The sequence below is a fragment of the Epinephelus lanceolatus genome, chromosome 4, assembly GCF_041903045.1.
Source record: "Epinephelus lanceolatus isolate andai-2023 chromosome 4, ASM4190304v1, whole genome shotgun sequence".
NCBI lineage: Eukaryota > Metazoa > Chordata > Actinopteri > Perciformes > Serranidae > Epinephelus > Epinephelus lanceolatus.
This window is the reverse complement of record NC_135737.1, coordinates 23569496-23596931: the sequence shown is the minus strand read 5'-3', so window position 1 is coordinate 23596931 and position 27436 is coordinate 23569496. Positions and strand designations below refer to the sequence as shown.

General features: G+C 41.5%; 1 protein-coding gene across 2 annotated transcripts in view; it reads left to right on the top strand.

Moving 5' to 3' along the window:
* Positions 1-1258: 1258 nt before the first annotated feature.
* Positions 1259-27436, top strand: part of LOC117260194 (neprilysin-like) — a 38576-nt gene continuing 12398 nt past the window's right edge. Inside the window, exons 1-13 of one of the 2 annotated variants that reach the window (XM_033632115.2) lie at positions 1259-1621; positions 4837-5013; positions 6440-6475; positions 8417-8578; positions 21164-21244; positions 21682-21777; positions 21869-21987; positions 22173-22241; positions 22819-22953; positions 24681-24782; positions 24884-25020; positions 25180-25273; positions 26982-27110. In XM_033632115.2, coding sequence (XP_033488006.1) covers positions 1579-1621; positions 4837-5013; positions 6440-6475; positions 8417-8578; positions 21164-21244; positions 21682-21777; positions 21869-21987; positions 22173-22241; positions 22819-22953; positions 24681-24782; positions 24884-25020; positions 25180-25273; positions 26982-27110 — 1380 coding nt within the window. In that variant the 5' untranslated portion in view covers positions 1259-1578. Of the gene's footprint in view, positions 1622-3998; positions 4161-4836; positions 5014-6439; positions 6476-8416; positions 8579-21163; positions 21245-21681; positions 21778-21868; positions 21988-22172; positions 22242-22818; positions 22954-24680; positions 24783-24883; positions 25021-25179; positions 25274-26981; positions 27111-27436 lie in introns of those variants that run through there. The other variant, XM_033632116.2, reaches the window with a different exon arrangement.

Below are 27436 nucleotides of genomic sequence, written 5' to 3'. Positions count from 1 at the left end.
GTTGCTGTCAACCTGAATGTCCAACACATTCTCACTCCGACCTCGTCACATATTGATGTTTGGTCATGGGATTTCCATGTCCACATATGACATGTGAGGTAACATGGGGTGCGCCGGTTGTTGACAGTCTGGGACGCCATGTCAAGTTGTGCCTGTTACATGAACTGTCTTCTTTCAGAATAAACTTCTGTTTTCACAAGAAATTTAACGTTAACATACAGTCTCTTTCAAAATAAACTATGTTGCTACAACACCCCGAATTGATTCTTGTTTTTTCTTCAACAACAAACACACATGGTTGGGTTTAGGAAAAAAAGAACAGGGTTTGCCTCTAGAATCTTACGGGAGGCAAACACCGCTCTCTTGGGAGAAAGTTGGTGATTGTTGGATCCATCTGCCACCCCTTCCACTTTCTCTGTCGGGCTTTTGCCACCTTAACCTTTGTCCTTGTCCCGCTGCGTTTCCCCTTGATGCTGCCAAATGTCGTTGAACTATAACGGCAACCGGCCATTGCTTTCTGATGCCGCAAGTCACTGCCCAAGCACCGGATTTCGACGACTCCCTAGACCCTGTTCAAATTCTCAAACTCTATATGGAAAAAAATAATGTTTTGTCAAATATTCTTATTGAGCAGCCAAATCTGATTTACTGACATAATTCTCACAGCCTGGAAATGACAGCATGCAGCACAGTTGGACCTGACAGTCAAATAAATGCTTCAGTCCAGGGTTTAAATTGTTTGGTTTTGTGTGACAGGAGTGGTTCCCAAAGTGGGGTCTAGGGAGACTCGGGCAATCCCTCCCCTGAAACTAAGATCTTGCATTGTGTGGACATGGACATGACTGAGTACCTGATTATACTTCAAAATGCTGTTTCAGATACTATTTATTATTCTATATGTAAATGACTGGAGCCAGTAATTAAAGCAGTTGGTCACTATTAATTCAGCACAGTGATTCTCAGTGATTACAGCAGGGATTTTGCTGTATGGACCCTCTCACCATGAAGTGCTTTGGATCAAAAGATATTGGCAGTCCTGCGTGTAAGTACATGAGAATATACAAGTCATCACTTCATCACACTCTTCACCTGAACCTGCGCCCGGGAGCTATTTAGGGTGCCACTGGCAGCACGTGCCGCTGACAGGGTCACTTCTGAACGCCGCCCTGACGGAGGAGGAAACAGACAGGGAACTTCAGAGGGCTGCCTCACTGCCTCACTATATGTCATAGGCTGTATATGGGATCCCCCCCCCTGTGGATCACACACTTGACCAATTGCGCCGCGAGTCTGATGGGTCATTTGAATTCAGCGATCCTCTGTGGGTAGATGTGGTACAGTACAGTGGGTAGTTGGACTGAAGGATCTGTGCGTGAGTGTGCGCGCGTGTGTGTGTTTGCGTGAATGTGCACTCCTAGAATAGAAAGCCAAAGGAAGAAGAAGAAGAAGGAGAAGAGAGGCGGGATCGGTGTGTGCCTTGTTGAAATCCAGGGTGAAGCCAATAGATAGCCTGTAACAGATCGATCAGCACTTTGCGCTCCCTTTGTGGATTTGATGGATGTTTGATCAGTGGATGTGATGCCCATATATATCATCGACCGAAAATTTCCCGACACATCTGGTAAGTCGTTCACGCACCCCGAGCGCTTCTTATAACGCGGTGCCATTTGTGTGCGTCTCCATCTCTGTGTGTGTGAGTGTGTGTGTGTGTGTGTGTGTGTGTGTGTGCGTGCGCCGTTGAGTGCATTATTTTTTAATTTATTTATTTTTTTGCGTGTGCCGGCTGGGTGACACGGGGCAGCGTGCACCAGTTGATCATGCCACCCCCCTTGGAATTCCCGACGTGCAACAGGAGATGAGGATCTGGCACGCATTTAACTGCGTCTTGCTCACCGTGTGTGCTGCAGCTGAATATTTTTATCACAGGAGTTTTAACACCTAGTTGCATTTGCTCGTTGCAGAAAACACTTTGATCCACTGTCATAGCATTAAAGCTGGGTATCCTAACCTCACTTTGTGCTTGTAGTTCACTGTATACGAGTTGCAAGGGCGCTGGTGATGTTTTAAGTTTGGTGTTATATCCCTTTAAAAGTTATTTCCCCTATTTCATTCATTCAGCTACCAGATATAAACATCAGGAAAGCAATTTAAGAGGTGGACTTCATTTCAGCTACATCATAGCACCTTTGGGCATCAAGTCACCTCCTCCAAAAATGATTTTAAAGTGATTTTACTCTTCAGTGTGCAGCTACAGGCCCAGTGCTGAGAATCCTATCCCAGAGAAGGTGTTATTTTAAGTTAAAGTAGGCCACATTCCTGCACTTATTCAAACTCAATTAGGTACATGACATGTTCATGACTCTCATGGATGGAGGTTGTAAAAAAAAGTGACTTTGTGCAAGTAGTCTTGTGTATACCTGTGTGTGTGTGTGCAGACGCATGGGTGTTTTCAGGCGTCTCAGTGAATGATGGGTTTAATTTTGAGTGAGTTTGTGAGGTCTCGCAAGACATGGGGACTGTTTATGTTTCAGATATATCATGACGGACAAAAAGAGAGAGAGAGAGAGAGAGAGAGAGAGAGAGAGATTTAACACATACCATCCAAAACACACTCAAGAAAAAAAGAATGATGAAAAGTAAAACCAGTAACTGTGTCCTAAAACAGGAGCAGCCACACCAGCAGCAGAAATGACAGCCTACAAATAACTCACACGCATATTAGACCTTCCTCCCTCACAAAGAAAACATCCTTAAAGGCATTGGCGTCATGCATGTATCGTGCCAACAGTTAATCCACCCACAAGCAATGTTGGGAGGGAAGGAGAATTACCTGGATTTTATACATGCACAATACCTACTTCCTCTGGAGTCATGTAGAGAAACACAACAGTAAGCATTGTGTGTGAAGTAAGTGCATGAGACAGACATACAGTAAGTGCTCCTTAAGATCCATATCTAACACGCTTCAGCACAATGAGGGGAAATCACTTAAACATGATTTAGGGCCTCTCAGGGTCCAGAGTCCCTCCTTGTTTTTTCACTCTCGTGCTGCACATCGCACATTCCTTCACCCCATCTTTATGTCCCTTTTCCTTTTTAATACATTTCACTGGCGATTTTTTTTCTTGGCATGCACGGTGTCAGGATTAGAGCAAATGAATATAATAGATAGCCTCTTCAAACCTGACGTGCACACATGGTGTTATTGGAGCTGTGGGACTGCTGTCACGATGATGTGTTTGCTTGCACAAAGGGGAAAAAAAAAAAGTTGATGCAAAGTTTCTGCCCCCTCCTGCAGCCAGCCAGAGGGAGGTTGACAGGAAGCTCTTATTAACACATCAACTCATGTCATTTAACTGTCTCGTCCCCTGTTTTTAGGCCTTCAGTCACTCATTTTCGGCCCATGTTTTCAGTTGCCGTTGTGCCCATCGTAGAATCACATCCTTCAAACACAAACACTGCAAAAGGAAAGATATCCATTACATGCAGGGCCACAACTGTCCTGTAATAAATCTCATGACCCACGGTGAAGTCATGCATGCTGCAGTGCCGGTGTGGGAGTTGTGGTTAGTGTGTACAGTAATGGCCAATTACCAGCCTGGATAATGACAGTAACCGGGGGACTTTACTTTACGTTGGACTATTGTTTACTCATGAAGAAGAATGATGGGGGCTTTGACATTCACTAAGACTGCGGCTATGTGTGAGAGTGATGCATGTGGATGTTTCTGTGGCTGCACACTCATTCAAAGAGACTTTGTCCTTTGGTCGGGCGGCGCTCTCATCTCAGCTAGCACGCAGAGAGACCCACCCATCTGCACAGACGCCTCATGACACCAGCTTGTAAAAGTGTGTGTGAGAGCATGGCTGGGGAGGTGTGTGTGTATGTGTGTGCGTGCTCGTGTTTCATGATTTCATGAGTGTGTGTGTGCGTGCCTTTCGGTGAGGGATTAAGGATTAATTGCCTTCAGAGATAGACTTAACTGCTTGTTACATGAACTTTGTAAAGTTCTCACTTGGCCCCAGAGAAGAAAACAACACAGTGTAGTGAGGAGCAGAGGAAAGGTCCCTCTTGTTTTCTGTTCTTCTGAAGTGTGTGTTTCTTGATTTTTTCTTCTGTTTTTTTTTTTTTTTGGTCTGGAGTGTACTGCCACTAGAGGGTAAGAACTTCCATTGTTCTCACCTTTTGCTTGAGGACTGGTTAAAAAAAATATTGTTTGTCTTTTTTTCTCATTTGCTTTCTTATCACTGCCAGGTGTCTTTCACTCCTTGTGTTTTCTTTCTTCAGCGTGTGTCCAAAAAGAGATTTCACAAAATTGTTCGCTTTATTAATGTCAAAATGTATATATTGTGACTGAAATTGTATGTTGCCAAAGTGACAAAATAATCAAGTACAAGCATTTGAGAGGCTGCAATCAGCAAGTGTTTAGCCTGATGACTTCAAAGATGAACCGATTACAAGGATTGGAATTTTAACTGATGCTGACATGATGAAATGCATGTGGTCATGACAAATTTGTTAGACCCTTTGAACAGATTTATTCCAATCAATGTATAAGGTAATACTTCAATTAATCCATGAAGTAATTAGTAAAATATCAGGAAATTTCGATAACATCTAACCATTACTACTGTTGTCTGACCTTTAGTCCAAAATAATATAAAACCAGAGAAAAGTAGCACATTCTCATATTTAAAAAGCTGCACCCAGTAAACGTTTGCCATGTTTGCCTGCTAAGTGACAATTAATTGATAATCTGAGGTGTTGCTGATTAATTTCCTGTCTTTGTCCTAATAGTTACTGATCTACCTTTGTGGTTCTCTGTCTTTCCTCAGGTGAGTTGATACAGCCGGCAGCTGAAGGAGGAGAGCTGAGAATGACAGAGACCAACCCCCCCAAGTCGGCTAAGAAGCCCCGTTGGACCTCCCTGGAGGTCGGCCTCATTACTATTGTCTCCTTGCTTTTCATCGTCATCGTCGCCCTCATCATCCTCTTTGCCACACAGAAGACTGGTGAGTGCTGAAGAACCCAGACAGCAAACAGAATGAGAGTGAGAAATGTATAAAAACCTGAGTGACTCACAGAAAAATTGAAAATTTGGTAAACCTTAATAAAAAATCAGAGTGATAAAAAAGTGCATTATGTAATTAAAAAGTTTTTTCGGGGAGCCATTCTTCTCAGAGGACATTTGGTGTTTTCATTCTGGTAACCGTGATATTAATGGAGCTTTTAGGAACTTTTAAAGCTTGCCTCCATTAAACTGTGCTCATGCACTGACCGTCACTTCCAGCTGAGTTCTTCGTTAATGGCAAGCATGAAGGAGCACGCTAAAGAGCAGCATTTTGCTCAGGTGAACAGAAGACACTTGAGCTGTGTGGTTTTAAAGCATAGTGCAAAAGTACAACCACTGAGCCAGAAAGAAGAATGCAATGTGCAAAGGTCCTTTTTTTTTTGAGTTTCCTTTGCATTCTCAGGGATTTTTACACAACACTCTGTACCTCCAAACATTGTGCTATTTCACACTTCAGACTGTGAATTATGAAGAATTGTGTATCTTATATCTAGCTCTAAATGTCATCAGTTCACAGCATGAGAAATAGATCATTTAAAATGGACACAGTGAAATCGAACAGACACCGCCACCCCCCCCCCCCGTCCTCACCATGGGAACCCAATCAAAACTGCTTCACTCAGATCAGTGTCACAATATGAGTGTGACATGGGTTTTTTAATCATTAATATCCTGACTTTGTTTGCTTTTTGTACTTGGATATCACATTTATTAAACTGATACTGACACAAAGTCCTTGTTACATAACATGCTGATTTATTAATCACAAGGAAGTCCAAGGATGATGGATCACTGCGATGTGGTACAAGCTATCTAAAAGTATGACATTAACATGGGTAATAAACAGCTTAACACATGAACTGATTAATTATTGACAAATGGAGCTTTAAAGTCCAGCAGGTCAAGAACACAAAAAAACCTAATGAAAAAATCTAATCTACTGCTGGTACATTTAAAAAAAACGGTTGTGTGTGTGTTTCGGGCTATTATTATCTTCTGCAATCTGCAGTGAGAATGTTTAATTACTTTGTCGATGTTTGTATCTATGTGGGCACTCAAGTGTGTGCACATCCTGCGCATTCACACATTACACGTGAAGCAGTGTATTTATGGTCAAATGACAGCTCACTGGTGTGTGTGCGCCAGTATATGTCAGACTGAATTTGATTAACAGTTTAGCACCAAAATTATTCCTGACAGAGTGAAAGCAACACTTCTAAATAGTTTAGGGTTATTGAGACAGCTATGGAAATAGATAAAGGAAAATAGGCGAAGGGGAAGGAGAGACTGAGCATTTGACATAATGACTGATGACTGAAAAAAAAAAAATCAGACTAAATAATGTTTTGTTTTGCATTTTCTTATAGATGAAATCTGCACCACAGCTGACTGCACGCAGTCAGGTAAGCATTGTTTGTTTGTTTGTGTGCTCTTTTATTATCTCATTCTGAACACTTTGATTTTTCTCAGAGGAGGACACAATGTGAAAAGTGAGACTGCTGCAGAAGCCCGGGGATTTCAGATATACTTAGAGAAAATGGCCACTTCAACTGTGAATATGTTGCCTCTAAGTCAAAACAATGATCAAACAAACAGAAACTGTCCTGATCAGCAGAAACATGCTGCAAAGAGTTATTGTTCTCAGATCACCCCTAAACAGCTGTACAAGAGAGGGTGAGAAACTGGTAATGGGTATGAGCATGTATTTACAGCTTAAACATATCCATCAGGATATATAGGCTATGCACAACATATTTCTGAGATGGACGTGTTTCAGCATATCCAGGTTTTGTTGTTCAGCTTTTGACTGTAAATGCTCATTGACTACATGCCTGCAGGAATGCTGCTAAGACATTTTGTACCACACAATCCCATTTACATATAGTCTCTTACTAACTCCTACTAACAGACATTCCAGCATAGACAGATGCCCTAACATTTTTTTTATTCATCTTTTATGCAAGTACACCCCCCAAAGCCCCTTAAATATAACATTATACATTATGATTTATCTTCTTACTTTTGTAAAAAATTGTTCATAAGAGAACAGTTTATTTTTCTTGAAAAACACTGCCATAGTAAATGAAAGATTTATAGCTCTTCCTCTACTTTCCAGTAACAGACTACCATTCATTTCCAATGCATTTTTGGGGAACCAATGTCCCAATTCAGTCAGATTTGACAGACAGCCTTGTCACAAGAGATCTCTCAGCTGCCTCATGTAATTTAATTGCAGCTCAAAAAAGTTCACACGTTTCCAGGACTGGTGCCGAACTTCACCTAATTAGTGCCATTACTGCTATTACTGTTTTATTTTAGCAGTGGAGGCATATTAAGTTTTTTTTCCTGCACTGGTCTATGTGTATTTTAATGAAGTTAATTATCTTTTTAAATGTGTTTTTCAGTACAGTATGCTATACCCTGCTGCCAGGCAAGCATGAAATGTTTTTGCAAGCATTTAAGGCTCAAGGTGGTCCATTATCTCAACTGGCCTTGCTAATAGTTAGATAAGAAGATCAATTCCACTCTTATATCAAAGGTTACCATATTGTAACCCTAGTTCTATTAGCATAGGTGGAGCCCTGGATTCTCTGGGTAATACTCTCCTCCAGTCATAAGCATACATTTGCCCACTGAAGGAATAAACGTGGCTTGCCAATCAGGACATTCCTGAATTGGTTGAAGACAACGCCCCTAGGTAGAGGGCTCAACCTGTGCTGAAAGAACTAAGATTTTCAGGTTTTAAGGTATTGTAACATTTGCTCTATCTCACACAGGCTCCACCCTCTACTGGACTCTTTGGGTACAACGGGTGGAGCCCAATGACTGAACTCCCTTTCACGACATAACACCCACCCAGCCACACTGATCCTACTTGCTAAAGCCTGCCTACATCTTTATAAATAGCTGGCCGTAGCCAACCCAGGTGGTGAGCAACTTTGGCCTTACCTTGCAGGGGTCAAAAGATAATTAAAAGGCACTCTGCAAACCGCATTTCCCAAGTCATCAAGGAGCACAGAAACATTTTAGTATATCATGCCCAGAGGGGAGTCAGGTGCAACACCATTTACACACATTCAACCCTTCTCACCAGTCCTGTGTCATTCCAGCAAACAAAGACCGTGAAAAAAGCCCAACATGTCCAAGAGATAGAACAGTATGAGCGGACAGGGTGCAGACCACAGTGCTGCTGTATGTATGTCCTCGACCCTCAACCCACTGAACAAGGCCGCCAACACTGTCAAACTCTATGTAGAGTGTCAGGGATAGGTACTACAAGACAGTTTCAAATAGATGTTTCAAATTAACAAATGTGGGAGATTGTTTCCTCTCTGTCCATGCAGCATCTCGCCTAATTGAAAACATGGATGCCAGCGTTGACCCTTGTGACAACTTCTACCAGTATGCCTGTGGAGGCTGGCTAAAAAAGAACATCATCCCTGAGACCAGCTCCAGATACAGCACCTTTGACATCTTACGAGACGAACTGGAGGTCATTCTCAAAGGTCAGACACCTACACACACATCCACACAAACAAAGATCTACAGTCTGAGAAACAGAAACAGATGGGGCTGGGGGACTCATTTGTCAAATATGTGGAGACCTGTAATACCTGTTTTTATTAGAGTAATAATGCTGAATTTATCCATGATTAAAAGTTGTATTGCGACCGAGAATAGTAAGTCTTTTTCAGTACACTTGCTTTGTAAGAGGACAGAGAACAGCTTGATTCAGTTGCTTGAGAATACAAGCTAAAGAGGACTGTCCTTCAGGGACTGCAGCTCTATAGATATCACAGATGCCATGGGAGTTTGGCTTCTGTAATACCATGTGAGCAGAGTTTGTCAACAGAGGTGGCATTATCAGTGTGTGTATGTGTGTTTGGACATTGGTTTCAGGCTGTTTTCTAAGGATGTCAACACACAGTAGTGACAAAAAATATTAATTGCAAGTTTGTATGTGCGTGCTTGTCTCAGGTGTTTTCCCAGCTTTTAGCAGGCATTGCAATCTTGTATCCTTGTAGCATGGTTGATACAGAAAGGGTCAAGTTACACTGCGGATGTGTGAGCGCTTGTGGATTTGTGTGCGTGTGTGTGGGTCCATACTTCACCTCATGTTGTCTGTAAGAAGGCCAGTCGAGTCCTGAGCAGTGGGTGCTAAATCTTCAAGGGGCACAAACTTTCCGTGGACAACCGAAACTCTTCATCTACCATAAATTTACAATTTATATGCCGGTTCCTCCCACTATAATAACGACAGAGCAGATTGGCTGCAGGAGAAACAGAGTGATTCAGAAGGGGGAGAAAGATTGATCCTCAGTGGAAAAGGAAAACCAGGGTTTAAAGTGCAGCCTGTCTTGTGGACTCAGATAATTTGCACCAGCCTCTGGCACTTTATCTGTCCAATCTTGATGGAAAAACACAGTCTCTTGTCTTGGGACGCCTTTTTTTCTTTTTCTATCTGCCCTTGTGATGACATGCAGGTTATTTTTCATAAAAATAAACCTGAATATGGGTGGTAATAGTTTTTTATTCAAACCAATTTAAAATAAGTTCCCTATGATTCAGAGGTTGTCTGCACACAGCTCTCAACATGAAGGTGGCTAAGCCGACAGCTAGCAGCTAACGGTGCCAACAGTGCTAACAGGAGTAACAGTGCTGACAGAGTGATTGGTTTTACCTGAAGGGACCTGGAGAGTGGGCACTACGCCTCCATGACAACGCTATCCCGATATCAGCGGTAACTACTGTATGAGCACAGTGCAAACGGCAGTGATAAGCTCACACTCAATAGGACTTAAGCCCTGTTTCTACCGAGCAGTACGGTACAGTTCAGTTCAGTTCGGTACACCTTTTTTTCCATTTCCACAGTGAAAAGTTGTGTATTGTACCACTGGCACTGTTCTATACCGTTCCCATTTTTGGTCCCCACTCTGTTGGGGTACCTAGCACACAGATCTGGTACTAAAAGGTGGAGCTGTGAACACTGCAGTCTGTTGATTGGTCAATAGTGGACGGTCACTCTGCTCAGGGCTGAGTTGGGGCTGTTTTGAGGCTCATGTTACCACTGTTCATACTGTGGAGAGTTTTATTAGTAGACTCTAACTATAAAAATAAAGGTGGTAACTTTTAAGGTGGAACGCTAACTTGTAATGTTACTCAGTGCATGAGCTGGTGACGTGAATCAATCAACACATCTTAAGTGTCACTGTGACAACTTTGAGTTTTTATATGATTGGATCTTCAAGCGTTTACATATATTAATATCAACCAGGGTAATGTGAACTGCATATATTCTAATCCTCACTCTGAGTTGCGGAGCATCGTTTCTGTGGCTCCAACAACACTAAACCCCTGAGCTTGCAAGAGAAGGACTAAATGCACAGACCTGCTATTTTTAAATACCCCATGGAGAGAGACTCTCACTGCAGCCTGTTCTGTTTTGTTGAGAACAATTTGGGGTGCGACCCCGTTTTGTGGACGATAAATGAGGTGCAGACTTCCATCTGTGTCACCACTAATGAGGAAATACAATGAGTGCTACACGGAGCAGTGAGTGACAACAACCCTGCCCACATTTAAGGGTACTGTTTGCTGTGGAAACGCTAGGGTCTAGGTACCATGTCTGAAGGGTTACTTTTGGTTCCAAAGGTACCACACTGAAAGTGTTTGGTGAAAATGGGGCTTTACATACACTAATATGCACAGGCAGCTGAAAAGTCTATCACAACGAAGAACAGAGATGCTCAGATCACAACTGACAGAGTTAGCTAAATTTCATTCTCTGCTCAGAACACTATGACTCCGCTACATCTTTACATAGCATATAGTTGTTTGCCATTATAATAATGCTGTGAATATTGTATTGAGCTCCTTTAAATATGCATGACGTTTAGACTTTCACAATAATTGCTCGTAACGCATTGTTTGAAAGGACATTGAACCTATGAGAGGTCTTTAGCTGACAAAATGGTAACTTTTTTTCTTAAACCTTAGACATGACATTTGCTTCATGTACTGTCAGCTCTGGCTGTCCTCACTTTCCTTTTATTTTTTTGATTAAACACCCTTTTTCAGATCAATATAACTTTCATTAGGGCTCAGAGATTGCTTGTAATGTAGTCAGCATTCATTACTTTCTTTGCTCATAGTGGTAAAAGTGCATCTACATTCACACTGTGCAGTGTAATTATAAAACTGTGTTATTGAAATTCAAGCTCTTCTTCCTTCATAATGATTTTCTTGAACATTAGGCTCTGTTTGATTCAGAGATTTATACTTAAATTTCTGACAAACAAGACATGTTGATATGAAAAAAATGGATGCAGGCAACTGTAGGAATTGTCAGAAAAATGATGCATGTTAACTTCTTGTTGCATTCTACATTGCAAAGAACTTATGGCCCATCTGTTCTGTTCTGCTTTCTTCCTCTCTCTTCTCCATGGCTTAACCCATAAAAATCACACACAGGGGGGAAAAAGGAAAATAAACATTGCTAAACAAGGGCTCATGGACATTTTGTTACTGCTTACGTATATAGCGTGTCTGTGTGTAAGTGTGTGCCGTCACTTTACAATTTGCTGTATTTTTACTGCGGCTGAGCAGATTTATCAGAGATCTCACGGTGATATTTGCTGCCTGTCTGCAAGCAGAGATAGAAGAAAAATACACTTCTGCAACTGACGAAGAAATACTGGGCTAAAGTGCAAAGGTTGATGTTTTAGAATCGCTGGCTTAAGTGCTCTAAATGCTGCATTTATTGCATGAAGGAATGGAGCAGCCAAAGAAGTGGTCTTAATCATTCAACAGCTTTAATCCCCACCAACCGTCTGTTATGCTCATTCCTTCAGGGTGTCAGGCTTACCAGTCAGAGTTGGAATGCCTCCGACTGTACTGTATACACACATCTTCAGGTTTACTTTGTGTGTGCACGTCTGTGTGTTTTAGAGAGAGAAATAAAAGAATGCTATGTATTTAAGATGATAGTTGATAGTCCAAACCAAGGTATGTGTGCATTCTGCTTTGTCAAACATTTGCAGTAGGAGCTAAGACCTACCAGCACACAGAATTTATTTCCTAATGACTTACGGCTCAGCGGTGTAAGGCCTCAGCAGAGGTGTGACCTCCACTGTGGAGTTGACATCAAACATGTGACCTCTGATGTTGGGACTGGCTGCTGCCACCTGCTTGGATACCGCCGCCCGCTGATGGACAGATCCTTTTTTCCTGTCAACAGCTGCAGGGGCCTGGAAACACCTGGACACTGCAGCGCTCTAGGCTGCATGACAGCAATAAAACAGGCGATGTCCATGTGTATGTGTGTGAGAAGCTGTTTAGGTTTGTGGTTGCTTGTAAATACCTTGGATTGTTCTCTGCTGCTGTAAAAGGCCATAAATGATTCATAATGAGGATCTGTACTCTGATTGTGACCGCAGCTTTATGTGTACAGACATGTACGCGTCTGTGTTAGTTTCTTCCTCCACCTCCCCCTGCTCAGGTGCAGCATACTGTGCAATAATTTGCTCAATTGACCGTGAGCATTTTAATTACTAACTAGTTTGTGTCAGTAAGAGGAAAGGGGAGAGGTACAACACAACACAGAAAATGATGAAAGAAAGGCTTTTCATGCAAACTAAACAAAAAAGTGAGTGCTGAAGGGCAACAGGAGAGTGATACAGGAAACGATAGGTGAGATACACATGAACTGGGGGCTTTGAGCTGAACTGAGGAAGAGCTCTGTAGCCAGAGGACGATGGTATAATGAGAGGAGCTTTGAGGATAGGTCAGGAAATGTGAACCAGCATGTGGTACTCATCTCCAAGCTAAGCTCTAGCTCGAGCTGCGCACATCCATCTGTGCTTGAGCACGCGCGTGTGAGCACGCTGCTGCTCTCTGTATTACACAAGGTACTTCTTGCATGATTCCAGGTTTAAATCTTATTGTACTGAGACAATTCTTCGCAGAGACATAGGTCCATATTGAGTATTCAGCCTGTCTAAAGTCCTATAGATAAAGTGGGGGAATAGAAACACTAAGTTTCTTTTTTAGGATGTTTTTTTATTCATTTATATTTTTAAGAGGGACTTGGTTATTGACATAAATCACTAAGTCCCTTTGACAAGAAATGCAAAGTTAATAACAGTGACTTCATGCAGAGGCTGTGGTTTAGGGGCCCCCTGAGCCCTTGGGCCCCTACGCCTGGGCCCGGTAGGCCCGTTCAGTCTGTGAGATAGCTGTGACGTGTTGAGATGTGAGGTGTTTGACAGACATGCTGCTAACAGTCAGAGACTGCATGTCTGTATTTTTCTTGCGATAACAATAACTGAAACAGAACTTGTGTCAAACAATACCGACTGCAATGAGACTTTTGAGATAAACGATTTGTTCACATGACCTCCGTGATATCAAAAGTCCACTCAGAACCATTGCACAACACCATAAATACTGTGTTTCCCGTAAACATATCAAATAAAGATAGCAGACCAGAGGTTTGTGGCCAAGGAAAATAATATGAATATTAATGCAGTAATTCTCGGCCAACAAAAATATATTGAATAAAAGATCCTGAATCGAATATGTTTTTGCCAACTAGGATGCTTGTGAATAACAGGAAAGAGTTTAGACCTCCACCAAGGTAAGAATCTGCCCTGTTAGCTGTTTCGCAGCCAACGCTGTGCTGGGTACATGACAGAACTTTAAGACTTGCCAAGGGGCATTACTTTGACTGACAGCATGGTACTGAGTCAATGACAGAATTTTTTTTTATTTTTTATTTTTTTTATATACTTTATTAATCCCCGAGGGGAAATTCAATTTTTCACTCTGTTGTCAATTACACACAGGTCCGAACACACACATGCACAAACTGGACCTATACATGCACTAAGTGGAGAGATGTCAGAGTGGGCTGCCCATGACAGGCGCTCTGAGCGGTTGGGGGGTTCGGTGCCTTGCTCAGGGGCACCTCGGCAGTGCCCAGGAGGTGAACTGGCACCTCTCCAGCTACCAGTCCACGCTCCATATTTTTTGGTCCGGACGGGGACTTGAACAGGCGACCCTCCGGTTCCTAACCCAAGTCCCTATGGACTGAGCTACTGCCGCCCCATTGGTATATGTTGTAAAAGGCCTGGCTTGACGGCAGGGTGAGTGGAAAAGTTAGGAGTTCACCAAAGTCAGTGGTTTCATACTTGCTGTACATTTGTACATTAAAAGACAGTTTTTAGCTGGATAACTGATTTCAGCGACCACTGCAATGAATTTAGCTGATACCAAAGGTATAGGATGTGGGATGAGTCACTGGTTGTGGAAGTATTTTCCTCAACAGCATTTGTCTCTAAGAAATTTGACAAATCATGTTTTTTTTCCTGGCAGTTTGGTATGGCAGATGGCTCTAAGATACCCATGGGCCATCAATGCTATGAAGCAGAAACCAGTCAGAGGTGCGGATAAGTACTGTGGCAAACTCAGATGGCCTGTCGTTGCCATTGGGAACAATCCTCCATGACACAGTGGCCAAGTTCATCAAAAGTTAACCAGATTCTTACAGTGTTAAAGGTACGGTTGCGTTTATGCACAAAGTAAAGTGTAGATTTTGGTTGCCTTTAGCGGGACCAGCATTAAAGTTCAGAATGCAATGATTGGATGTTTTGTATCAAAATTTACCTTGATAGGTGCAGATTACTTCTCTCCTTTCATTTTTACGTAGACAGATCTTGGCTGACACCAAGACATTGTAATAGTTCCTTTAATTTCACAACTCCAATACATAATGTATGTTCATACAATGGTCCATATGACATCATACAAATTAGCATCCCATACATGATGTTATGTATTTAACATAAAGTCACATACTTAATGTAAAAGGTTTCGGCAAGTAAAGTTACTATGGTTAGGTTTAGGGAGAAACACATGGTGACACTGTACCTTAAAATGACTCAAAGTTCACTCAAAGTTCACACCGGTCGAACACTGGTCCCCTGAGGAAAGTCCTGTGTTTTGTGACCCGTCCATCACCCCAGCCTGCATCCTTCTTTCGTCGCATCAGCACATTGATCACGTGATCGCAGCCTCTCTAACTACTTGGTTTAAACTTGAATTACTAGCTCATGAAGAATGCATGAGGACAGCCTGCAAAACAGCACCAAGACACACAATGACCCCAAAATACAGCAAAAGTCAACACCTGTGTTGCAAACGAAAAATGTGACAAAACTCAATATTAGAATCCATAAGTACCTTTATTTACAGCTTCATTAAGATCGTTAAGGGAGTTCCTAATGGGCTGATGTACTGGTTTGAAGGGAATTTTAAACACGTTCTAAATTTTCCGTCAAATGTGTTTCCTTACAATGGGATTATTGCCACAGAGTAATGACTGTCGAGAAAAAGAAAGTCTTTTGTGTCTCTGCTCCTCACCCAGAACAGTAAACACTTCTATTGTTGCTGATTGAGACTCTTCACTCTGATAAAGTGTCAGCTCAGTTCAGTTTCAACTTCATTTACAGCTTCTGCGTGTAATATACCCTAAACATATCCTTCATAATGATGAATTGGAAGCAGAGCTCTAACTGAAAACACTGCAAGTGAAATGCCATGTGGAACAAGAGGCATTCGAGGATAAAATGGCTATGCAGAGAGAAGAAACTCAAAATTCGGATTCTGTATCATGCTGAGTGGTTTGGCTCAAATTGACGTGATGTCTCAAACAAACATCAGGTGGCACAAAATCCATTCTCAAATAAATCCAAACACGCACACACATGGGGAGTCTGTGTGTGTGTGTGTGTGTGTGCATGTGTGTGTGTGTGTGTGTGTGTGTGTGTGTGTGAGTGTGATATAGAGAGGGTAAGCCTTTGCTGTGGTTAAACATTAGCACCAGGCAGTCAGTAATCCAATCACACACACATGATCTGTGCCCTTTTGCAGGAAGCGCCCTGTGAAGGGTTCCTATCTCAGGACTTCATTAAGATTAAATGAGCACATAAATAGTGCACACATGCTAATGAGAAAATGGGAGGATTAGAAAAATGAAAGGGTAGAAAGAGGCTCAAGTGAAAGGCAGTCGCGCAAGGGGTAAAACAAGTAGAAATGAGGCAAAGAAATGACTCAAAGCACTGAGCAAATGAAAATAATTGCATAAGATTATGATTTAATGTTGAATTAAATTAAGAATATTAAGTCGCTGCTTAGTTAAATGAGAGTGGATTTTCCATAAATTATGCACTCAAAGAAGAGGCGTATTGAAGACACTGATCTGATGTGACATTAAATTAAATTGGAGATTAACGAAAGGATAAACCTTGTTTTAAATACGCTTTACGTGCTGTGTTAATTGTGATTGGCCCTGTCGGTAAGTCCCAAAAATTACGAAGCACAGAAAAAAAAAATCTAACTTTCTTCATCTTCATCTTTTGATCCCAACTCACAGTGACATGAATGATGGACTCTGGGGAGAGTTTCCTGTCAGTTGGCTGTGTAACTCAAGATCCATCCTCCTTCCTGTATTGATCTTGGCGTTGCATTGAGACATGCAGTATGTTGGTGTGTATCTGTTTATCCCGATGCAACGTTTATAAGAGATAACTTTATGATTGACAATACTGAAGCTGTGATTTGATTTGTGTGATGGTTTGTCAAAGTCAAAAGGTTGTCCTGCTTAGATGATACCCTTTTAGAGGGGCTCCTTTTTATTTGGTAATGATATTTAAAGTTAAGCATTCTCTGAAATACTCTTTTCACTTTCCTGCCAAGGGTAATACGAGGAGATTGATGATACAGAAACATTTGCCCATAAGCACCTCTAAAGCTCTGTAATTAATATGTTTCATCTAAACAATTAGATCTGGTCTCCATCTTATGGGGGTTATGTGCTGGACTATTTCTTGGCTGGGAACAGTAATTTCTTGGAGTTTCTGGTTGCCAAGAAATAGTCCAGCACATAACCCTTCAAAGTGGCAAATTGCCATTTTTTAACATGTGGGTTAAATTAGATACAGTGTTAATAAATGAGCTTTAGAGGTGCTGGGAAGTGGAATTTGTTATCGTTAGACAGAGCCAGGTTTGCTGCTTCCTGTCTTCGTGCTAAGCTAAGCTAAGCTAAGCTAACCAGCTGCATACATATTGTATGTACAGACATGAGAGTGGTATCAATCTTCAACATGCTCTCTCACTCCCAGCTCATCAAGTTTGGTCAGTGGCTGTACACTTAAAACGATGACACTCTAGGTACCTGTCTAGCATCAGTTTTGGATCTTAGGGACGGTGCTTCAATTTCAGCCTGAAACATTCATAGTGTCTTCTAAAATAAACTTCTCAGTTCACAGGAAACGTAGGTCTCTTCAGGTTTAGGCAACAAAACTAGGCTACCTGGCTAGGTTTAGAAAACAGATCATAGTTTGAGTTAAAATAAGTACATTTGTTACGTAACTTTCCTTTGTAAGGTAGTTAATGAGTATATCTGTTGATGTATGTGATGTATGTAATGTTTGTCATGTGACACACGTGACAAGTGACATATGTGATGTACTCAACTTACTTAAAAAAAAAAAAAAACTTGTTAAAGTCTTGTTCATTTGACCCATCCAACCCCCCTCCCTGCCACCCTACGTGGGCTTTCTCACTCTTCATGCCAGTGGTTCTCAGCTGGTGGGTCGCGGGTCCATTCTGAATGGACCACAAGTGACTTGTGAATGTATCAAGTTTATAAAAAAACACACTTTACTTTGGAGTGAAGTGAATGTCAGGCACAGCTTTCATTTTAAAGTGCCATTTCCTGCTGTAAAGTGACTGACTAACGGACAGCTACTTAACAGAGACAGTCAACTAGCTCAATGGCATGGCCAAACGCAAGTATGAGGCAGAACAGATTACACTGTGTGGACCTTGAACCAATGGCTAAGGAAAAATCTGGACCTCATGGGTGGGAACTACTGCTTTATACTACATGTTTTTGCTGTGAATGAGTTTACACTGGGGTTGAAAGTGTGTCCCCTGTGCGTCAGAATCAGGCTCCAACAGCTGTTGACCAAGCTGCTGTATTTGTTCTGGGAATGAGAAGCGGCTGCAATCTCCTTATCTTAGATAGAAAGCCAATGAGCCTGTTGCCTGATTCTCATTGGATTACTTTCATTTTGAAATTTAGTTTCAGTGATGTGAACTGGGGCATGATTTATTTAAGCACACTATATTGCTATATATGTATATGTATATAAATTCTTTAAAGAATAATGGTACTTGAGCAGCTGATGCAGTCATCATGACTGATATATGCATGATACTGAAGTACACGTGTGCACAGCTTGACTTGGCTAGCTAACTTTGTGGATTTCAACAAGTGGCAGGTCTATAAATGCACTAAAGAAGTACTATGCTAAACTAGATATATCACATTTTCGAACTTGCATGTACCGGAAGTTCATCACATGTGCTTAGACTTAAAAGAGATTAGCATCATCCATTATCTATTATGCAGTCCTTATAACCCAGATAGACCCACCATAAAACCCATGTACACAACATAATAAGCCACATGCTTCTGGAAAATCAGTTGTAACATAATCTGCATTTTCAGATAGAGAAAATTGTTGAACTCAGAAGCAGAAAAAATGACAGAACAATTGCCCAGAGCCAAGAAGAAACTGTCTTAGTGTGTACACATTGTTTTATTTGTCAGTTCAGCGTAGCCAAGTAGTGCTGTGCCACTTAACCATGACCGGGTGTTTCGGATGTCAAGGGATTTCATCAAAATCTCACCAAATCTCTCTGTATCCCCTGATGAGTAGCTGTTAGGTTTCTTTGTTTCCATGTTCAAAGGGCACAACATTTCTTACACTATCACAACAAACACTTGCATTCACCATGGTGGTTTTTAGTAAACACCAAAATTGCCACATGGGTGTTAGGTTGAGCCTTGATGATTCTTCACTCTCATGTTAGATGCTGCTGAGAAGCGACAGCGCATCCTGAAGGAATGGTTAAACTTTAAAGCAACAATGTGCAACTTTGTGCCTTGAGGCAACACAGGAAAAGTGTATTGTTGGTCCCATTCTCCTCCCCCTCAGTTGAGCAAGTTTACACACCAACACTTATCACTCATTTTGATTAGCTGTCTACCTAGAAATGCTATCTAGCCTGAGGCTGAGCTAACTGGCGTCCATATGCCCACAACAGGTGTTGAAGAGGCAATGAACGCAGGCAATAAAACAAGCAATGGTGTTCACTCTTGTTTTCAAATGGCCTTTTACTGCCACACCTTCAGCTTTGCTGCTCCTTGATTTCTTTCCACCTTTTTTTTTGCTATGACTTCGCTGCTCTGAGGTCACTAGCCCTGCCTTGATTATCACCGCCATGCTGAAAATTCAATTTATAGCAACCAGAGATTAAAATATGCATTGCATTAATTTGTGGTCTGTATGACAGCGTTGACCTCTACAACAAATGACCCAAATAATCTTAATCACTTAAATGAAAAGATTAATTGCACTGCAACTAATAAATAGTTCATGTTTAATTATTCATTCAATCCTTCAAAGCAAAGTTTTACCATGCACAACAGGGGAACATTTTATAATTATGTACTGGTGTACTAGCTATTGTTATGCATTCCTGGATCCTAGTCTATTGATTAATCAATGCAACGTTCCAATGCATCCAATGAGTAAACTTTTGATCTTTTCAAAGTTGTTAGACTTGATATGATTTTTCAGAATTACCAGAAGAGTGAAAACTGATTTAGGTCTGTTCGGTAGGGGAAAGTTTTTTTGTTCTCACTAGAATATTCCTTTTAAATAATGCCCAGTGTTGACAATATAAACAAACTTTGTTTTTCAGGTAACTACTGTGCATACTGTGTAAAAATAGAAAACTGAGCATAGAGTTTTGATTGATGGATGGAAGTCAGCTGATTCCTTTCCATGCAATCAACTGACGAATCTCATTCAGGGCACCCTATTTAAACTGCTCTGGCCTGCTTACTGTTGCTGCTTCCTCTGCAAGCCGCTTTGCAACCTGCCTCCACCCCATCTCCTCCTTTTTATGCTGTGTCTGACTTATCAATGCCATCTCTGTTTGTCATTGATACTCACTCTGTTCTGTTCCTGGGGGGTTCCTGGGGGTGCTGCTACTCTCCCTGCCGTAGGCTTTCCATGAAGACGCATGGAAGGGCAGGGAGGTTTGCTCTCTCTGCTTCAGACTGTCCTCATTTGCACGTAGAAGGGCAGAGAGGTGTGCTCTCTCTGCCTTAAGGCATTCTATGTAAACGTGTGGAAAGGTGGAGAGGTGTGTTGTCTCACACTTGCATGTAAGTGCGTGGAAGAGGCTTTCTGCGTAGGTCTGAGGAAAGGCAGAGAGGCCCCAGAACAGAGCATATAATACTATAATATAATAATATAACACAGAACAAATAATACTGCCAACGGAAATAAAGTTTCTTTGACTGAAATGCTTGTTTTACATCAGTTCCATTACATTTCTTTGTGTATGATATACTGGTAGAAATGGTATGTAATATTAATAAGCCACTTATATCTACATATGAAACAGATCCTCTTCCATGGAGTCCAGCCTAGAATGGATGAACCAAACACTGGCTCCAGATAGGGCAATTTGCATTTTTGAGTCAGCCTCTGTAGTTCTCCTACACACTTGACACACGAGAGAAGTTTCAGCTGGTTGCAATGTGCAACCTCACTGCTGGATGACACTAAATCCTACACACTAGACCTTTAAATTCATTCATAACATGTCCCCCCATGGAATAATGTTATATTATCTGCTTTTTCAGTGGTTGTTCCATTTTGCTACAGTTTGAAGTAATGACTGACTAATGACTATTTTTGTTGGCACTGTCTGACACAGGGACAGAAAAAAATGCCTTAATTAAAATGATTAAATACATCTGGGTGACAGCTGTATTCTATTTTGAATCCACAAAGATTAAAAAAAAAATCTATATAGTACCGGAGGTTATTTACATCCCTCTCTTGTCTTTCCTTCTCTCTGTTCACATGAATGCTCATTTCTCCTTAATCTTTTTGTCTTTGTCTTTATGTCTTTCCTTCATGCTCGCTCTGTCTCTGCTCTATTTGTAGGTGTCCTTGAAAAAACAGTGGAGGGGGAAGCCACTGCGCTCACCAAGGCTAAGACCCTTTACAAATCCTGTACCAATGAGAGTGAGTCAGCAGGCATCAGAGACTATTAATTTTTGTGTCTTCTATTTTCCTAAAATGAGTTTTTTTCTTGCAGTCATCAAAGGTTGTGTCTTTCATTCAGTTTATTGTATTGTCAAGCTACCATTAAAAAATGTATTAACAATTGTTATCAATAATTATTTTTAAAAATAAGAATTACTGTCTTTCAGCTTTACATCATTTTGTGATGCAAATTAAAGGTTTCTTCAAAAGCATTTTGGCTTAGAAGTAACATCAATGAACTCCTCATAATGCTCTCAAATTTGCATAGATTAATTATGCTTGATAAGAAGTACAATATATGAATAACAACAAGCTTTATTTTCTTTTTCTTTTCTGAATTTTGATTGACATATACTTAATTGCATTTTATTGTCAGAAACAGAGGTTTGCTTGTTTGTATCTACGCTTGATTTAAGGTTTAATTGAGCTCAGGGGAGGGACTCCTTTGCTGGACATGCTTCCTGATGTGTTTGACTGGCCCATAGCTGTGGACGACTGGGACATCAACTATGGTACAGTATTCTTTTCTATCATCATGCACAGCAGAAGTCATGTACAGGCAATTTCTTCTTCCTCAGTTTTCCTTCCTTCTCTGTTATTTAGGTAAAACGTGGAGGTTGGAGCATGTCATCGCCAAGCTGAATGAGAAATATGGAACTCAACTCTTGGTTAACTTTTTTGTCGGCACTGATGACAGGGACTCCAATTCACACATCATTCATGTAGGTGTGCGACTGTAGCCAGAAAGCCCTGGTCTTTCTCTCTCTGTTTCACAGACCCATGTTTATATAGACACTCACACATTGTATCCATCCAGCTGGAAAATAACCACCCACCAATGTCATCAAATTTGTTTTCTTTGGCTAATACGAATAAATAAGTGTTTTCCTGTCCTGCTCTTTGCCAGTTTGACCAGCAGACAAACCTCGGCCTCTTGTCCAGAGATTACTACGCCTGCACTGGACCCTACGCAGAGGTAGGTCTGAAGTGTAAAGATAATACACATGCACGCACACTCATAATATAATTAAGGCTTTAAAGTGATGCACAATGAAAAGAGCTCCATGTGTTCATTTGGGCGAGTGCCATTGAGTCTGGGTTCTATGTCCCCAGGAGTTTGTTCTGGGAAACATGATGCCTGACAAATGATGAGGGCATCAGCTGAAATATCAGCACCTGAATTGACTGTGTTTATTTTTTGCTTACGTGCATTAACAAGCGTGTGCGTATGTGATAAATAAGACTGTGCTCCGAGGCAGTAAGTGATGATTAGAATCAAAGAGGCAAAACAGAACAGATTTGGTTGTGTCTCAATCCAGACCAGATGTGTGTGATTAGAGCAAACATCCTCTGCTCTGGTTTTACTTTACAGTTTACATGGACTTTTGATTGATATGCAGAAAGCAGCACTTAACTGCACTTAGCTTGAGGCACGCCAAATGTAAGTGTAGGTGTGTACTGTATGTGTGTGTCTCTATGTGTGTCTGTATCTGTCTGTGATTGTCAAAGTGACTTCAAGATACGAATATCATAAATAAGTGTGTGTCTGACAGGCATGTCGGGCCTACGAGCAGTTCATGATTGACCTGGCTAAGCTGATCCGCACTGACCGGGGACTGACCATCAATGAAACCCGCATCAGAGAGGATGTGACACGTGTTATGGACCTGGAGAGGGACATCGCCAATGTAAGCATGCATTCACAATTATTACCACAGAAGCCAACCTGTCCTCACTCCCAACTTGTCAAATATCAATGCTTGGTCTTTGGCCCTTGGTGTCAGTTACAAACCAACATAATGGACATACCTACCATGCTGTGACCCATTGGTTTTTGGGCTGCCATTTGAAAGCCTTGAGTTCAGCATTCCAGCCATCTTGTATTTTTGAGCCATATCTGGACGAGAGGGTAGAGCTATGGATGAGTGAGCAGTGGATCTGACTCACAGACTGTGCAAACGCCTTGCAGACAGCCTGTCACTCAAAGCGGTGCCACCCTTAGATATGCGTAACTTCAAGCCTTAACAAAATGTAAACGGAAGAGTTACATAGAAATTCACACCCTGTACAGTTTTCATGAATGTTGAAATAAGCTATAAACACCAAAACTCTTTTGTTTTTTTTGTTTGTTTTTTTTTGCACCAGGTTGTAAACATGTTTATTTTTACTGTTAAGTCGGGCATCAAGTGGGGGTCTATTGGGATTGACTCACTTCTGGAACCAACCCTCAGGTGGTCATTAGAGGAATTGCAGTATCTGATACTTGCGCGTTGGCTTCATTTTTCAGCTCAAGAAGTTGCCACTTGTTACCGACGCACCCTTTAGTATCTAAGTGCTACGCATCGGCCCGTGCCATTATCTGACGCTCTGAGCAACTGTCTAAGTCCGAGCAGAGCAGGTGGATTGGTCAAACAAATGTAGGACTTTCACCCTGAATGCTGCTGTTCAGGTCCTCTGTGAAACAAAAAATCAAGAGAGAGTTATTTCAACAATGTAGCGTAGGACATATGTCATGTGACATACATGACATTACATTACGTCAGTAATATGAAACCATGATCACTTTTCTAAACCTAACCATGTACATTTGTTGCCTAAACCTTATGAAGTAAACCTATGTTGGAAGTTTACTCCGAAACAAGACTGTACTTAAGGAGTGTAAACTGTACATGTCATGTGAATACAGAAGTTGTTTTTTTTTTCTTTTTGAAAAGACACAATGCATTTAATGAGCTGGGACTCATAAGCCACCCCTAAATGTTCAAAAGTAATAGAGAGGTGCCTACAGAGTCATAGTTTGATGTGTGGGGCCACTGACCAAGCTTGGGTATTTGAAGATTTGGGATTTAGACGCTGTTGCAGACACTAAATAGTTCATCAGATCTGAGAATTTCCTCTAGAGCTATACAAGAGTGCGTTTTTTTTGTCCGGCAGCAATACATACCTTGTCTTCGATCTCAGCTTCACACAACAGGAGGATTTTGTGAGCAAACAAATTCTGACAGGATGACCTTCCTCGTTTCCATTTGTAGCCCACACCTCTCGCCTCTGCGTGTGTTTGTGGCTCCAGTCTGAAGCAGCTGCTGCGTTGAACAAGCCGTTAACCAGCCTGATCCTTACACAACAACTTTTCTCAGATATCAACAGGTTTCCACAGTCCACGTTTGTCATTTTGTGCTGGTTCTGTGCTTTCCTCACTGCCACGCTTCACTTCCCCTCCACTCGGCTGCTGGCTTTTACAAGGCAGTCACACCATTCAAGCTCTGACATTTACAGACCTAAAGCCTCCTGGGAGTCCAAAGATGTTTGTTGCTGCTGGACCGGCACTGAAATTGTACGCATGTGTCAGGAAGCAGGAGGGTTATGTTGTGACAGCATTCTTGATTTTCTACCTCTCTGTCTTACTCACTCCAAGGCTACTGATACTCCAGAGGATCGTAACAACCCAGTGTTGCTTTACAACAAGATGGAACTGGGTGATCTGAACGCCAACTTCACCCTTGAGGTTGAATCACAGGTAAAAATAGACTCTTTCTCTGTCAGAATTTGCTGTTTCTTTTTCACCCCTTGCTCTTTCTAATGTTTTTCTCCTCTTTGTCTGTGCTTTCACATTTAAAGGTATTTGACTGGAGTTACTTCACAGCTAAGATAATGGATACAGTCAACATCAGTGTTCCTGACACAGAAAAGGTCATTAACTACTCCCCCAACTATTACAGAAGACTCAACCTCATCTTGGCCAAATACAACAAGAGGTGTGTGTGTGTTTGTATGAGTCTGTAGTGGTGCTGAGTGTTTGTGTATGATAGCCTGTTTGTGGGGGCGGGAGTGAACTGCAATGAAAACAGCTGCTAACCCATCGTAGCTTTGTGTATGTAAGACCGTTTCTTTCAACGCCCCTTGTCTCCTCACAGGGATCTACAGAACTATATGGTGTGGCGTTTTGCTATGAACATGGTGGTGGGCCTGAGCAGAAATTACAGGGACACCAGGAAAGCCTTCCGCAAGGTACACTGTTAAGACCTTGACACTAAACCTATCAAACACAACTAACACTGAACTGTAGAGTTGGATGTCAATATTGAAATTTGAGTGTTAAAAAGAAAATGGACTGAGCAAAATGCTAACGTTAGCACTGCAACATACAGTATGTATAGTGACAATGCTTACATACTGACAATTAGCAGGTTTGTTTACTGTGGTCACCATCTCACCGTAATGTGACATATTAGCATTTGCTAACTAGCACTAAACACAAAGTATGCCTGAGGCTAATGAGACCATCATTGCATTTGCAGGTACTATATTTTGTCATGAATCACAGAGCCAGTTGGCACTGGATGTCAATATGACATTAGAAAAATGTTGGACTCTTATGTTAGACAGATGTTAAATTTTGGTTGAAAGTTAGGTTAGGTTTTGGTCTCCATGTCTTATGACACAATGTTATTACGTCAAGATGCAGTTTGCGGGTGACGTTTGGAAGACGTTGAATTTGGGTCACCTAACATCACAGCCTAAATGTAACCAAACATCAGCATCTAAGGATGATGGTGGCCAGCTGGGTAGTGATCAAGTCAAACTTTGTTTAGAATATAAAAGTTACACACACCAAAAACTATAATGAGTTGCTGATCACGGCTGACCCTCGCGCCCTCCGGCCAGGCCCGGCCCCACCTCACCCTTCCCCTCCCTCCGGGGCTCCGGGGAACCGAGTTCTGTCTTCCTTTTTTTGGCTTTAGCCATGTAGGCAGTTGTAACCAATGCTGGAATAGTTATTTTACCTGGTGCACTGTTCGCCATTGCCGCTTGCTCTCCCCTTCTGCCGGCTGCACGGGAAAGCGCATATGCAGTAGAACAGCCAATAGGAACGCAGTGGTCTGAGCTGACCTTTGATTGGTTGATGCACATCAGCACGATACTGATTCTTTAGAGGCTGAACACAGAGCCATGGTGAGGTGCAGAAACCTATTGTTTGTCTCAGACCACTTGATTTACATTATGCTTAGAGGTTATTATAAAATTTTTACTCAGTTATACCAAAACAATGTTGCCTACTGGAGCTTTAAGAAGGCCCAAAGGCTGAAACATCATCTATCTTTGTTTTTTACAATCAAGTCAAACTTTGACCTGCCGGTGCCACCTGAAAAGTCAACTTCACCAAATAACCAAAGTGACTACAATTAATTAGAGGTGGACATGAATGTCTTCACTGTAGCACTGGATGAAAAGTCAAGGTATTGCCAAAGTGCAAGGATTCCTCTACTGTGGACCATGAAAGTCTATGCAAAACTCTATGGTAATCCATCCATAAATCAAGATATTTCAGTCTGGATCAAATGTGTACTGTAAAGCCATGCTGCAAGAAAACTTCCATGTTAGACTGTTTCTAAATAATCCTATACTGCCATTTCTTGCAACTTGCAGTATCAGCTGACATTTACACCGATACTGAGGTATCAGTTGGGCAATAAATAAACACTAGATGTCTACACTCAGCTCCATTCATATTCTTCTTCAGCATTTATAAGTCTTAATCCTAGCCCTCTTCGTAATCTAAGCATTTCCCTTCTGCCCTATTGCTTATCTTCCTAAGTGTAACAGTGATGCATAATGGAGGCACAAATAAGGAATCACCATGAGTCTCTTTAACTAACATGCTGACGGGTTTATCCTGAATCTCTAATTGATCGGTGCCTCATTACTTTCCCTACAGGCTCTGTCTGGCACTACATCAGAGGCAGCGGTGTGGCGACAGTGTGCACTCTACGTCAACAACAACATGGACAATGCTGTGGGACGACTGTATGTGCAGGAGGCCTTCTCTGAAAAGAGCAAAGAACTGGTCAGTGGGTGATTGGATTGAATGAAGGATAAAAAGCTCAAGCATTTCTTTAGTAGACAGAGTATAATCTGTCTAAAACAAAATTGAAGGCTTTCTCGTTTAAAAGAAGAAGGAGACATACTTTATTAATCCCTAAGGGGATACTGAATTTTTTCACTCTGTTGTTATTTACACATGCACATTAATTGACACTTGGAGCTGCTACCAAACACAGACATTAATCTGCAAGGTGTGAATTTTTACAAATACAGTGTAAGTGTTTGTTTATTTATTTATGTATTCATACATACAGTCTGAGTACATGTGTTTCAGGCCCATCCCTGCTG